Here is a 14,837-nt window from a genome sequence, read left to right as displayed (position 1 = left end):
ATATTAAAAGTACCAAAGCACAATGCTTATTGCGATATATTGGATGGGAAGTGCCCTTCAGTGTTCCGTCCATTAACTGAAAACAGGCTAGACTAATCGATTCTTGGGATTTAAGAATCGATATCGTTCCGTAAAAATGAGAATCGATTAATATCAAGATATCTATATTTTTTTTACACAGCCCTAACGAGAATACTTTAATGCATTTCTTTTGCGCACAAAAAGCATTCTCGTAGCTTCGTAAAATTATGGTTCAACCCCTGGTGTCACATGGATTATTTTACCGATCTCCTTGCTTCGTCTCTGAACTTGGGAACATTTCAGTTGTATTGCTGTCTATGCAGGGTCAGACAGCTCTCAGATTCCATCGAAAATATCTTAATTTGTGTTCCGAAGATGAACAAAGGTCTTACGGGTTTGAAACGACATGAGGGTGAACTATCCCTTTAAGAAATTTGGCTGCAGCATTTTGGACCAATTGTAAGTGAGCAACCTGGGACTTCGAGATGCCACAGTACAAGGAATTACAGTAGTCCAATCGAGAGGGTATATACATGTGAAAAGCTAACTCAAGAGATTTTGTTAGGAAGAAAATGTTTTCTTTTAGAAAGTAAGCAGAGCTAAAAAAAAAAATTAAAAAAAAGCTGGAGGCAACAACAGAGGAAACATGTTTATCTAAAGTGAGCCGACTGTCAAAAAGAACACCAAGGTTCCCGAACACACTTTGATTCAAAGACTGACAGGCTTTCCAGGGTAGAGTTGTTAAACTCGAAATTGTCAGATGGGCCAAAGACAATAACCTCAGTCTTTGAATCATTTAAGGTAAAAAAGTTACTAGCCAACCAGAGCTTTACCTCATCAAGACATGCAAATAAAGATTGTATAGCTGAAGGGTCGTTTCTTTTAATAGGCAGATAGATCTGTGTATCATCCACATAAAAGTGGAAAGATACGCCATGATTTCTCAGAATCAAACCTAAAGGAAGCATGTAGAGAGAGAAAAGCAAAGGTGCTAGAACCTGAACCACCATTGGTCTCTTGGTGGCCTCCCTAACCAGTCTCCTCCTCGCATAGTCATTCAGTTTTTGGGGCTAGCTTGCTCTAAGTAGATTTACAACTATGCCATACATTTTCTATTTCTTAATTATTGATTTAGTAGTACTCCCAGATATATTCAATGAGTTGGAAATATTCCATCCATCCCGTGTCTTGTGCTTTTCAATGACCTTTTCTTGGAGCTGTTTAGAGTGGTGTTTTTGTTAATCAGTGGAAAAAAGACTACTGTGATTAAGAAGTTTCTTCGATTTATCGTGCAGCCCTAACCTAGATTAGTAAATACTGTTTAAAGATTGTGCATGACTTGAGGCTTAAGAATTGAAACTTATTGTAAAGTGTTACCTTAATTTCTAACGTAGTTTAACAATCTCAGTGAGTCTTGAAGTCTCAATTTATTCTTTCTTGGAGAAATATGTGATAAATTCAAGTTTCTTGTTCTTTTTTGTGTTTTTTTTTTTATTTTTTTATCTGTCTTCAACGGCCAGTGTTTAGTCACATATGCTCGCAAACTGAAGTACTGTGGGCTGTTTTGCATCAAAATATGTTATATCCTCTGTAGTGACTTCCATAAGCATTTTTTGCAAAGATCCTGTCAGATTGGTGTGAAATTATTCCCCCCGGGAAACAACACTTATGGCTTGTTTTAAAACAGCTCTAATGAGATGTCATACAGTTTCTTAGTGAGATTTTAGCAATTATAAGTGGTCAAGATTTTCCCATGGTCGCCCCACGCTATCTCACTATAGCATTTTACTGTAGAATATCCACTTTAATAGAAAAAAAATGACATCTTATTCTAATGCACATGCTTTACCTCCTTAAGCTAACCTCTGAGAATTTCATCATGACATTAAAAAAGATGGTGAAATCACAGCTAGCAACTCGCTAATCCTATTATTCGTGCCGTATCATTTATCGTTATGCAAATGTAATACTCATGTAGTTTGATGCATCCAATCAAGTGCTGTTCATCTCCGCGTTGATGATAAATTGACTGAGCTTGAAGGCCTTGTTGTGAGTGCTGTGGCTTAGACTTGTGGGTCTTGATCCAGCAACCCTTTGGCTGTTTATTTGGGTTTGTTTGCATTCTTAATCTATCATAACCATTGGGATGGCTGTGAACCGCACGCCAAAGATGTTATACATGTCCCTAACATGTCAGAACAGCTGAGTTAAAATAGGCCAGTAGTGCAGTTGAATAAACACCCAAAGTTTGGTTTCAAGAAATGCCATTGACATGTGACCTTTTTGGGCTTCAAATTGTGATTTGTCTCTTTAAATCTCACCCGACTGACCTCGTATCCTCTTACTTTGGTAATGCGTCACTGTCTAATGGCAATTCGTCCCAAGAGCCTGTTGAAGCATGTCCTCCATCATTCTAGTGAAGGTGTCAAAGAGCCTTCAAGATGGGCCGTTACACAGTGAGATGAAGGAAGAAAATGAAGGAAAACCAGGCTAAGAGGTTGGTTTCAGTATATTTAGATACATTTTCACCTTAAGGAATCCGTCTGTAGAGTTAGGACCTACAGCCATGCCCAATTTTTAATCACAAAAAGTCCTAATAATGCACCGCAGCCGCAGAAATGCCCAATTTCAAGCCTCTATTGATGTGAATGACAACAGACAAGTGTTTGATGTGCTGAATGTGTTAGCAGGTGGCTTGTGCTGAGTACTTTCATGGGGATTGGACAGAATGCTACAGTCTGCTGGGCTCTTTGTTGTAGAGAGTTTTCATTTTAAAAGCCCCCTCTATTTCTGGGCTCAATGGGCAAAGATCATTTTGACCAGATTCTCCCTTGCTCTTTTTTTTCTACCTTTTCCTCATTCTTTCTTGTTTTCCACTATTATTTTTCTTAAATATCCATAATGAAGCAGTAGCTCTAAATCTTACAAGTTTGTCATGACTCAATTTTCATGTTGGTTTAATATCTTTCATTTGGATGTTAAAAGTTGCACTGAGTAAATACAGCTGGATAAAGCAAAAACTGTGTCCATCTTTCATTTGGATGTTATAAGTTGCACTGAGTAAATACAGCTGGATAATGCAAAAACTGTGTCTGTCTTCATTTCACTTCATTTCAATAATTTGATTATTTTAAAGGGGGGTGATTCTTTTCTATACCCACTCCCACTGTATAATATTTAACACATTATTATTATTTTCCATTGATCATATGCATTTGTGTCTTCCAAATGTAAACATTTGGTTTAGTGTGATGTATTGACCAAATTATGAAGTAATGATTTGCACTACACCATCATTTTCCGGGAAACTCTATATATAAATTGATTGCAAAAACCTTTATTGTTGAGAGCTGCAGTGCCTTTTCTATTTCACTTGTATGTAGCCCATTTGATGTATTTATTGTAGGCTAAATTGCATTTGTATTTATTACCTGTGCCTGGTCACTGTGTATTCTGTGTCATATTAGATCTGTATCAAATATTCTTGTACTGTGGCATCAGCACAAACTTCATCTACTTTCATTTCCTGCTATGACAAGGAGAACTTTATGTAATGATAAAGAAGCTTGTTTAACAGATTCTTTCAAATGTAATGCTGTGCTGTAATGTTCTCTTGACTCTAGTGTACAGGATGAGACCAGTGAGTCACGCCTGATATATAGACAAGCTTTCCACACACCTTTTCCACACTTGTATATGTATATGTATATATATATATATATATATATATATATATATATATAACATTGTTTTTTGTCACTACATAATTCCCATACTTTGTATTATTTAATAGTTTTGACTTGACTATTAATCTTTCATTTGGATGTTATAAGTTGCACTGAGTAAATACAGCTGGATAATGCAAAAACTGTGTCTGTCTTCATTTCACTTCATTTCAATAATTTGATTATTTTAAAGGGGGGTGATTCTTTTCTATACCCACTCCCACTGTATAATATTTAACACATTATTATTATTTTCCATTGATCATATGCATTTGTGTCTTCCAAATGTAAACATTTGATTTAGTGTGATGTATTATGAAGTAATGATTTGCACTACACCATCATTTCTGGGAAAACTATGTATAAATTGATTTCAAAAACCTTTATTGTTTAGAGCTGCAGGGCCTTGTCTATTTCACTTGTATGTAGCCCATTTGATGTATTTATTGTAGGCTAAATTGCGTCTGTATTTATTACCTGTGCCTGGTCACTGTGTATTCTGTGTCATATTAGATCTGTATCAAATATTCTTACGGTGCTGTGGCATCAGCACAGACTTCATCTACTTTCATTTCCTGCTATGATAAGGAGAACTTTATGTAATAAGGATGCTTAAATGTAATGTGTTATGCTGTAATGTTCTCTTGACCCTAGTGTACACATGATGAGACCAGTGAGTCACGACTGATATATAGACACGTTTTCCCCACACCTTTTCCACACTTGTGTATATATATATAACATTGTTTTGTTGCACATGATGTAGTCATTGCCCTAGAGACCAGCACTTTTCAGAGATGCATTTCCTGTCTGTAATGAGAGGTGCCATGCAACCTAAACTGGTTGTGTGTCAGTTTTGAGAATCAATCATTATGGTTCATTCATGGGGCATTGCTAGACATAAACGACATCCTGAGAGTAGTCCACAAATATCATAATTTGTCTGTTAATTAAAAGATACCATTAAATTATAATATAAATTTAAAAAACTGATGTCGCACAGCTCATTATTTTGCTAAAGGCCTTGAGTTTAAATATGCACATTTTTGAATAGACCAGAATTACAACTTCATATCAGAGGATAAATATTAAAAGCCAAAGTGCATTTTAGTCTGATTAGATTAAATGAACTTCACTTGAACTATATGGCAGTAACATGGCTTCTAGAAGGTCAACGGGTTTCTTTCCATTGGCAGACAGACAGAAAGCAGCAGCAGCAGTAAGATGTGCCACCACAAGGAGCTGCTCGGCAATAGATAACTGCTACATAACATTTAATTTTCAATGGGGCTTTGGGCCAAACAGAAAGCAGTCACATAGAAGTGCTTGCCTAGCCTTTATAACTTATGTCAGGATCCACTTCTGGTTCTGACCAGTGGTTACAATGATTTTGCAAGAAATGTTATATGGATTGTGGTTTTATTTAGGGCTGTAATTGACTTCTGTTGCATGTTTGTTTGTTTTTCAGTTTTAACTTGTCTGTTAAAGCTTTAAATAATATAATTAATAATAATTAAATAATATTATTCATAATAATTATTATTGTTAATGTATACATTAATAATAATCTAAACTAATTTACCAATTTAAATTAACATTTTAAAAACTTTCTCTGCACGGGACCCATAATAGAGATTTGGTCTCTACATACAACCTACATTTACAAAACCATGCGATATGCTGTATTTGCTATATCTGTTTATCTTACAGCTTTTTATTACTAATATTACGTTTATACTGATTGATATCGATAAATCACAGATTTACAGAAGAAAAAATTTGAATTATTGTAAAATATTTTATAGATACACAGTATGATACTTTAAGCTTTGATACTTTACTTTTCTACCAAAAAGACCAGTTACCAGTTACACTACTGTTCAGATTTCTGTTTCAAATAAATGCTGTTCTTTTGAACTGTTTTTTCATCAAAGAATCCTTAAAAAAATGTATCCCTATTTCCAAAAAAATATTAAGCAACTGTTTTCAACATCGATAATTACAATAAATGTTTCTTGAGCCCCAAATCAGCGTATTACAATGATTTTAAAATATATTCAAATAGAAAAGTTATTTTAAATTGTAATAACTTTTACTGTATTTTTAATCAAATAAATGCAGTCTTAGTGAGCATAAGAGACTTCTTTCACAAACATTTAAAAATCTTAAAGGGGTCATATGATGCGATTTCAATTTTTCCTTTCTCTTCGAAGTGTTACAAGCTCTTGGTGCATAAAGAAGATCTGTAAAGTTGCAAAGACTAAAGTCTCAAATCCAAAGAGATATTCTTTATAAAAGTTAAGAGTCAGCCACACCTACCTAAAACGGCTCGTTCTAACACGCCCCCAAATGTCTACGTCACTGTGTGGGAAGATTTGCATAACGCCGCCCAAATGTTCACGCAAAGAAAGAAGGCGTAACTTTTATTCTCGATGTTGCCGCCGCTGCCATGTCGTGGAGTCAGTGTGTGTTTCGTTGTGAAAGCGAAACTACTTTGTTTGGCCTTCCAAAAAGCGGTTTGTGATGGGCTTTGGTTCATCATGTGATTTTCTCATCACCACCTGCATTTGGTGGTTATCAGTGTATTACAAAGGTACAAAACAGATTTCAGTACTTCAATAAGGTTGGTATATTAACATTATATCAGTTAATGAAATTACGGTATTTAACTGTAAATTTAAGTTAAAACCGTAAAACCTAAAACATTGCTACCGTATTTTTTACGGTAAAATTCTGGCAACCACAGCTGCCGTTTTTTTACCGTGAATTTTACGGAATTTTTTTTACAGTGTGTGTATGAGCTCTCTCGGAAAAAAAATAGATAGTGCATCTTTGTCACTGTTTTAGGTATGGTGTAAATGTAGTGTGACAAGCAAGTTATGGCAGCTGTTAAAATGGTTAGCTTGTCTGAAACTGCGCCAACTTTGCATTTATGCTTCATGCCAACTTTGCCAGCTGCTTAGAGTGATTTATTTGCATTTAAATCTTGTGTGCATATAAATTTACCTGAGTACCACTTATCTCAGAACATGCACAGAATTATATTATATTATATTATATTATATTACAGAAAGTACTACTTGCATGAAATAATGAATATGCAGATGATAAAAATAACAATATTCAGTGTGGAGAACGACACAGATGTTCCAGAATTTCCTTATGTTCCACTGTTGCAATATGCAGAATGTTGTTCTTCCACAGAGACAATGGAGATTTTTGGGGTTGTGTTCAACCTCAGCAATGCGCCAGCTAGAAATAGCCAGTACTCTGTGTCTTTGAACCAATTAATTTTTCAATACAGTTTTTTTTGGCTGAATTTAATTATTGTAACTTTTGGCTCATAATGAAGCATGACTTTTGTGTTTTGGCATTGTGAAGATGCCAGACAGAGGCCAATAACATGTCTCACACCAAATACGTTAAGAGTTGGCAACCCTGTCTAAAGTTTTGTGCTGTGGTTTGGTTTCCTTAAATAATTAGCTGCTATAGTAGTACTCAGTTGTTTCTGTAATATAGCTGAGTACACGAAGTCATTATTGATGCTGAACAGAAGGTAAGGTTCTTCGTATTTATCTCAAGTATTTTAATTGGTTAAAGCCCTCATACCCATTTGATGAGCAAATGAACTTGCCTATTGTTTAAAGGAAGACGTCTTTAAATCAATTTAAATGTTTGTATTTTATTATTTATTTATTTATTTTAATATAATACAATTTTGTATTAATTTATTTCATCCATACAGGCATTTTGTTTCTTTATGTTCTGAGTACCATGTAAATGTTTGTAAAGCTATGTTTTTTTTGTTTTGTTTTTTTAATTAGTAGGCTATTATTTTAGGATTTTTAAAAGAAAACTGGCCATTGTATAACATTTCTTAATTGTTTCATAGTAGGCCAACATTTGTTAAATCTTTGAGGGGTAGTGGATTTAAAAGCAGTTTTCTCATTTAGCACCTAGAAATCTTTATGTTCTGAGTACCATGTAAATGTTTGTAAAGCTATGTTTTTTTTGTTTTGTTTTTTTAATTAGTAGGCTATTATTTTAGGATTTTTAAAAGAAGGCCGGCCATTGTATAACATTTCTTAATTGTTTCATAGTAGGCCAACATTTGTTAAATCTTTGAGGGGTAGTGGATTTAAAAGCAGTTTTCTCATTTAGCACCTAGAAATCTGGATTTCTACGGGGGTTTTTTTGTTTGTTTGTTTGCTTTTTAGATATTTGCCAAAGCTTTAATTTTTGGTACATCTCTAGTTTATATTTTGCACATCAGACTGCCTGCATCGCCAGACTAATATATAGGAGGCCAGAGCAGCTGTCATTCATATTGTATTATATTGCACTGACTGGACTCTCTGTCTTTGACCTGCAGTGGCCTTGCAGTTGCCTGAGGGTCTGCAGATGTTTGCCTGTGTGATCGCTGACATCATTGAGAGGTGGGTACCGCACACACTCACGCAGCACTCCTCAGGACTGTGGTCCGGCCTGGGTGGACATCCTTGGTTAAACAGGAAGAGCATTTGAGCCTGCAGAAGACCTCTGTGTTCATTACAATACTCTGTGCTTATCATCATTCCCCGCTGTAGCCATATCTGGGGCTCAGCAGAAAATTAGACATAATTGCAGACAGAAGCTAGCTATCACGGTCTCGCTAGTTAACGGCATGAAGTGGACAAAACCATTATTCTTCTCAATTACATCTTGTTACAGTCTGCACAGAGCACGCAGCGTACGAAAGTACAAATTGTGGTCCAGTGTAGGTAAAGAACGAGTCTGGCCACACCTCCCACTTCGAACGGGTTTAATGCTAATGCTAATGAACACTAGGAGCTCTGCTTAATAACAAACAATGTGCTGTGACACCAAAATGTTCACAGGCCACATGGCGTTCACAGGTGTTAAAGGAAAAGTATATCTTCAAAAATGAAAATTCTGTCATTATATACTAAACCTTATGTCTTTCTAAACCTGTATGGCTTTTGTCTTCTGTGAAACACAAAAAGTGAAATTCTGTTGAGTATATGTGTCCTTCTTTTCCACACAATTACAATGAATCGAGTCTGAATCATTTGGACTGAGTCAGTGACCGTAGCAATCTGATTCATGAACAAATGGGGGGTTTTATGAACCAAATCAGGTGATTCATTGAAAATATTTGACTCAAGCAATGATTTGCTTATAAATTGGACATTTCTACTTCTCTTAAGCAAAGTTAAGATTTATGTCAAGATTAAGTGAATATTGACGTAGATTTGGTTTGTCGAAATGGCCACTTTTATGATACTTATGATACCTGTTGCATCCTTATTAAAGCCTGAAAAGAGTCCACATTCATTGTAATTGCATGGAACCGAGCAAACAGACTTTTCTTTGTTAGAGAAAGAATGTCATACAGGTTTGGAACAACATGAGGATGCGTAAATAATGACAGAAATTTCATTTTTGGCTCAGCTGTTCCATTAAAAGCCTTGCCTCCTTTTATATTAAACATTGCATTTCTCTCCCACCATCTCCTGGGATGAATGTTCCACCTGTTTCTTTAAAGTATGTTCCTATTTTCCTCCGAATAAGCAAAGTCCTATTGATATGGATGTCTGCTCAATACTAATGAGGGACAGCTGTGGAGAGATGGGTGAGCGTTTCCATTGAGGGATATGTTTAGCCTCGGGAACCGCACTCAGAGTGTCACATTCCCAGAGGATTCATCTGAATTATGAAAACATTAGGGGACTGTAATGGTTCCATCCCACTCAGGGCCGCCGGTTTGATTTGGAGGTGAGCATAGTGTCAGTGAGTTTTAGCGAACGGCTTTGGATATTTTGATTGGGTCGTGTGAAAGTCTTGCTGTTTGATGACTCTCCTGGTTAACACAAATCCCTCTGTTTGATGTAGTTCTGCTGTCAGCCCTTCTGCAATTACATCCTGTATTCATTGACTTCCTTTTTCTCTAACCCATCTACTTTTTGCTGTTGTTCTTCTAGTGACATGTTCAGTGTTAATCTTGATGAAAATAATCATTAACAAGGTTTTTTTGAGGGTTTCTTCAAAGATAATGAAGGAAAGATAAAAATTTTTAATTAAAACATACTGTAAAAAAAATAGCACCACAAGAATTTCTTTTAAATGTTGATACAATACCATTCAAAGTTTGGGGTTGGTAAGATTTAAAAAAAATGTTTTCTCACAAAGACTGCATTTATTTGCTCAAAAATAATAGGAATATTGTGAAATATTACAATTTTAAATAACTGTTTTCTATTTTGGTATTAGCCTCGGGAACCGCACTCAGAGTGTCACATTCCCAGAGGATTCATCTGAATTATGAAAACATTAGGGGACTGTAATGGTTCCATCCCACTCAGGGCCGCCGGTTTGATTTGGAGGTGAGCATAGTGTCAGTGAGTTTTAGCGAACGGCTTTGGATATTTTGATTGGGTCGTGTGAAAGTCTTGCTGTTTGATGACTCTCCTGGTTAACACAAATCCCTCTGTTTGATGTAGTTCTGCTGTCAGCCCTTCTGCAATTACATCCTGTATTCATTGACTTCCTTTTTCTCTAACCCATCTACTTTTTGCTGTTGTTCTTCTAGTGACATGTTCAGTGTTAATCTTGATGAAAATAATCATTAACAAGGTTTTTTTGAGGGTTTCTTCAAAGATAATGAAGGAATGATAAATTTTTTTAATTAAAACATACTGTAAAAAAAAAATTTTTTTTAATAAAATTTTTTTTAAATGTTTTCTCACAAAGACTTCATTTATTTGCTCAAAAATAATAGGAATATTGTAAAATATTACAATTTTAAATAACTGTTTTCTATTTTGGTACATTTTCAAATGTCATTTAATGCTGTGATGGCAAAGCTGAATATTCAGCAGCCGTTACTCCAGCCTTCAGTGTCACTTGATCCTAGAAATCGCCTGACCTTTCCTGTTCTCTTTTTTCCTGTTAATCTTTCCACCTTTTCTATTTTGTATATTCTTCAACATATTGTTAATCAGTACAATGGTATTACCATAAATATAGTTTCAGACAAACCTTAGTAATATCATGGTGCAAGGGTTTTGGCCCGTCTCTCGCTGTCTCTATGTCCACTTAAATGTGTGAGAAGTGCTTTGAGTGTGTGTCATGTAATGTGTACTCTGCTCTCCTTATCAGATGGCCATAGTGCTCTCAGCTAAAGAGCTGGCTCTTTCTCATCGTAGCAGGGCTTAGCATCACAAATGTCCAGACACTCAGAAACCCAATGAAACCAGTCAGTGTTTAATGAGAGCAATTAATGTCCGTTAATTAACTTTGCGAAAGCCCCCATCTCCTCCTGACATCCGCCACAGCTTTCCATCCCTCTTCTGCATGTTCTCCCCCTCGTTCCCGCAACCACATCTTTGGATTTCTGCCAGCTGGATTTCTTCGATCTGCAGTTTCTCTGAGGGCCTTTAGTTTGGCTTGCTCAGGACATTTATTCCTCATTGGTATTTAGGGCTCCAGCTGTTTAGGCGTAAAGCACACAAATGCTCATCATTAGACTTTGAGGCTGTTCTGTATGTTGCTTAATGATGGGACGAAACCTGAGCAAGGTTAATATTTTTGTATAAAGCATTATAGTTTTTTCAGGCTTCTTTGATGAATATAAAAGTTCAAAAGAACAGTATTTATTTGAAATAGATTTTTGCAACAGTGTAAAAGTCACTTTTGATTATTTAATGCATTCTTGCCGAATAAAAGTATTAATTATGAATTTGCATGACTTTTCCAGTCATTCGTGATTTACAGGATAAAGATTTTTATACTTTCTTTTTTACTCACAATTTCTACCTAATGAAATATTTTGGAGCTTGGCATAACTAAACAAATCTGTTTCAAATGTTTCAAGTCATCTGATCACAAACATTTTGGACACATTTATGTTTGTACTTAGTGGTGCTCGGGATCATATTGGCCTAAACAAATCTTAATACCAGGTAAACGTTGCCAGATGTTTTATGTGTATATTGTGACCCCAGATTATAGTTTGTTCAGGGTCATGCTGGTCTGTCCCAGGGCCACGGGAAAGGATTATTTGTTACATGACACCAAAGACAGCAAAAGGCACAACTCCCAAACGTGAGATAAAACAAAGGTCGTATTAGACTGAGACTAAGAAACAGAACTGGCTAGAATGGTCTTCATGGGACTGAGAAACACTAGAGATTGGAGACTGCACAGGATGTGACTGTCATGTGATCTATGATAGACTGAGCTCCATGTCAGTGTGTGGAAAAGAGGTTGTATAAATCTAGCCAGAATATAAGCTGATTAAACGTGAGGTTTTAAGCTCTAATGAGAGCAAGCTGCTATGTATTATAGCAAAAGCTGCAGTTTATTCACACACACACACTCACAGTCAGCCCCACTTCCACATTATATATCCACATCTGACACGCACTCAATTTTGTAGGTATTCTCACACAGTGTCCTTGCATTTCCTCGAACACTGCTGAAAACACCTACACAGGGTAAAGGTTAGGGTTGGGTACCGTTCACATTTTAACCGGTGCGGTATCGGTACCTGAATTTCGGTGTCGGTACCCAACGGTACCTTTTTTCGGTACTTTACTCTGTGTGTAATTACAAAAACTCATTTATTTCAGTGAAAAAATAAGTCCAAAAGTCTCAATTTCAACATTTTGAACAATAGGGCCCAACAAACCTTTTCTTTTCTTTTTTTCTTTTTTTTTTTTTTAGAAATTCTTGTTTTAATTTTTCTGAAAATCAAATGAAGGCATTAAACATTTATTTTAAATCAAATGAAAATTCAAACAAACAAACTGAGGTTTACTGTTGAAATGAATACATGGAAGAAAAGTTGTGTGAATATTCCTTTAAAAACATTTTTAATAGGCTAATAATTGTATTATTTTTTTCTACAATTAAGTGATTAATCTAGTTGTAATGTTTATTTTTATCATTTCATTGTTTTATTTAAATTTGATAGAACATGGAATATTTAAAGATGTACATTATAATTTACAAAAGTAATACAAGAGTAATATGTTTCTGTTACATGTTAAACCGTACTTTTATTTTGACAGGTTGCCATGAAGTTTCTGTGTGTATACAGTATGATGATGCTAGTTTTCTCAAATGAAACGGTAAAATTCTTGCGAAGTGACTCACAGCAGCTCTGGAGATTAAGTTTTTGTGTTCATGCCATCATATAGTGAGATGCAGGTCTTTCTTTCTCTCTCTGTAGCGTATGCGCCCAGATGCGTTCTCAGGTACCGAAATTTGGCACCGATTGATTTAACGTGAATCGGTACTCTGTAGTACCGACGCAATTCAGTCGGTACCCTTAAAAGTACAGAGTTCAGTACCCAACCCTAGTAAAGGTGCATATACCTTCTTAGAGGTGGATTCCCACACACTTCATGCTATAATTTATCACATATGTCTCTTGTACACTTGCAGCTACAAACTACTTCTTGTGGAATGGAAATATGGATGGGGTTTTATGCTAGGACTAAAGGTTCAGTCACATGTATTTAGGCAAAATTTCACGGGCAAAAAAACGGTAATGTAGCACTGTATGAAGCACTGCCCACATAAAAGTCACATTCAAACCAAGCAGCTTTCTGTTGGTCAGCACGGCAAATTCACATGATCAACTTGAATATCTGCATGGGGAGCTTTTTTGCCCTCATGCGAAACTCCCAAAAAATATTTTACAGCTTGGCATGGCTAGAAAAATTTATAGAAATGCCCATGGTGCTTTTATATTTCATTAATTTACATGGGTTCTTTGGGAAGCTGAACAAGGTTATCTTTCCCTCAACCAAAAAGACACTTCTTTAGTGACATATTAGGTGTGTTCAACTTGAAGCAGCGCTGCGCAGACCGATCAGTGCATGACATCAAAGTACTGTGAGAGCATTTCGAAAGCGTACGGAGCCGTCTGCTCTCTATAGCTCTCATGGTACTTTGATGTCATACCCCGATCAGTCTGCACAGCGCTGCTTCAGGTCGAACACACCTATTGTTGATTTCGTGGTCTAAAAACAAAACTTGCTTCTCGAGCAAGTCCTGTGTAGCGTTGCCGACGACTTCCTTAACCCGAATGAAGCACATTGATACAAGGAATTCCGCCCTTTATGATGTCATACAGAGCCATACTCTAAAATAACTTTCTGAAACTTCTATGAACCCTGACAGTGTATTTGGCACAGAAATACTCCATCATAGGTCCAACTCATTTTTTTTAAACTTTGGCCTCGTTTAGCGTGAGAATCCAACTCTTTAAAAGTGTAAATAAGTCGGAATGCATGAAATAGCATTATACCTCCCATTTAAGAAGCTTAAAAGGTGCGTTTATGAACTATACAGATGGTGAGCATTTTCAGGGTTAAAAATATAAATAACATAATTCTGGTCTCTGTGAATACAGTAAGATACAACATGCTAACAAGCACATTCAGAAAGGCGATTTGCAAACATTCACAAAATGCAAAGTGAGGTACTTGCATGTCCTGAATATGAATTTGGATCATGAACAACAGGTTGAGAATCAACTTTTGTGCAAGTCCTGCATTTTAATGACACCTCGTTTGCAAACCGCTGGTTTGGAGAGACTGTTTATGATTTATGGGGATTATAATTAAAAAAAAGGAGTGGGTCGGTGAATTTTTACCATTTTAGGCTGGTTGTTTACACATCTGTGTTCAAACACCTTGTAAAAGGGAATTTTGCATAATAGGTCCCCTTTAAATTAGTATTTGAAAGGTACTGGGATGGTCTACTATTGCCATTTTGAAAGTGCAGATCCAAGCACACTCTGATGGCTAATAGTCCCCACAACTCAGGAGTATTCGGTTCAGAACTACAAACATGAATTAAAAAGAGTTTAAAAACTACAAACATGGTGGATGTGTGAGACTGAGAGGTAGAGAGACAAAAAGGGGTTTGAGTGAGTAATAATCGATATCTAACCTGATGAACATTGTAAAATTTTATAAAGGTCAGTTTACAGTAAAACAATCCACGTAACTATGCGACAACAGTTATGTCGTGGTAGCATGTGATGACCCAAAACTTGCTGCTTTTTTTTTTTTTTTTTTT

At 36.0% G+C, this 14,837-nt stretch overlaps 1 protein-coding gene across 1 annotated transcript in view; it reads left to right on the top strand.

Annotated features, from left to right (window-relative positions):
- LOC107744807 (diphthamide biosynthesis protein 1-like) overlaps positions 1-14,837 on the top strand; it is an 85,594-nt gene that overhangs the window by 2,385 nt on the left and 68,372 nt on the right. The window contains exon 2 of the mRNA XM_016558632.1: positions 8,119-8,182. Coding sequence (XP_016414118.1) covers positions 8,119-8,182 — 64 coding nt within the window. The remainder of the gene's footprint in view (positions 1-8,118; positions 8,183-14,837) is intronic.

The sequence above is a fragment of the Sinocyclocheilus rhinocerous genome, unplaced genomic scaffold (assembly GCF_001515625.1).
Source record: "Sinocyclocheilus rhinocerous isolate Xijiao unplaced genomic scaffold, SAMN03320098_v1.1 scaffold738, whole genome shotgun sequence".
NCBI classification, from domain to species: domain Eukaryota; kingdom Metazoa; phylum Chordata; class Actinopteri; order Cypriniformes; family Cyprinidae; genus Sinocyclocheilus; species Sinocyclocheilus rhinocerous.
The sequence above is the reverse complement of the archived record's forward strand: the minus strand, read 5'-3'. Positions and strand labels throughout refer to the sequence as shown.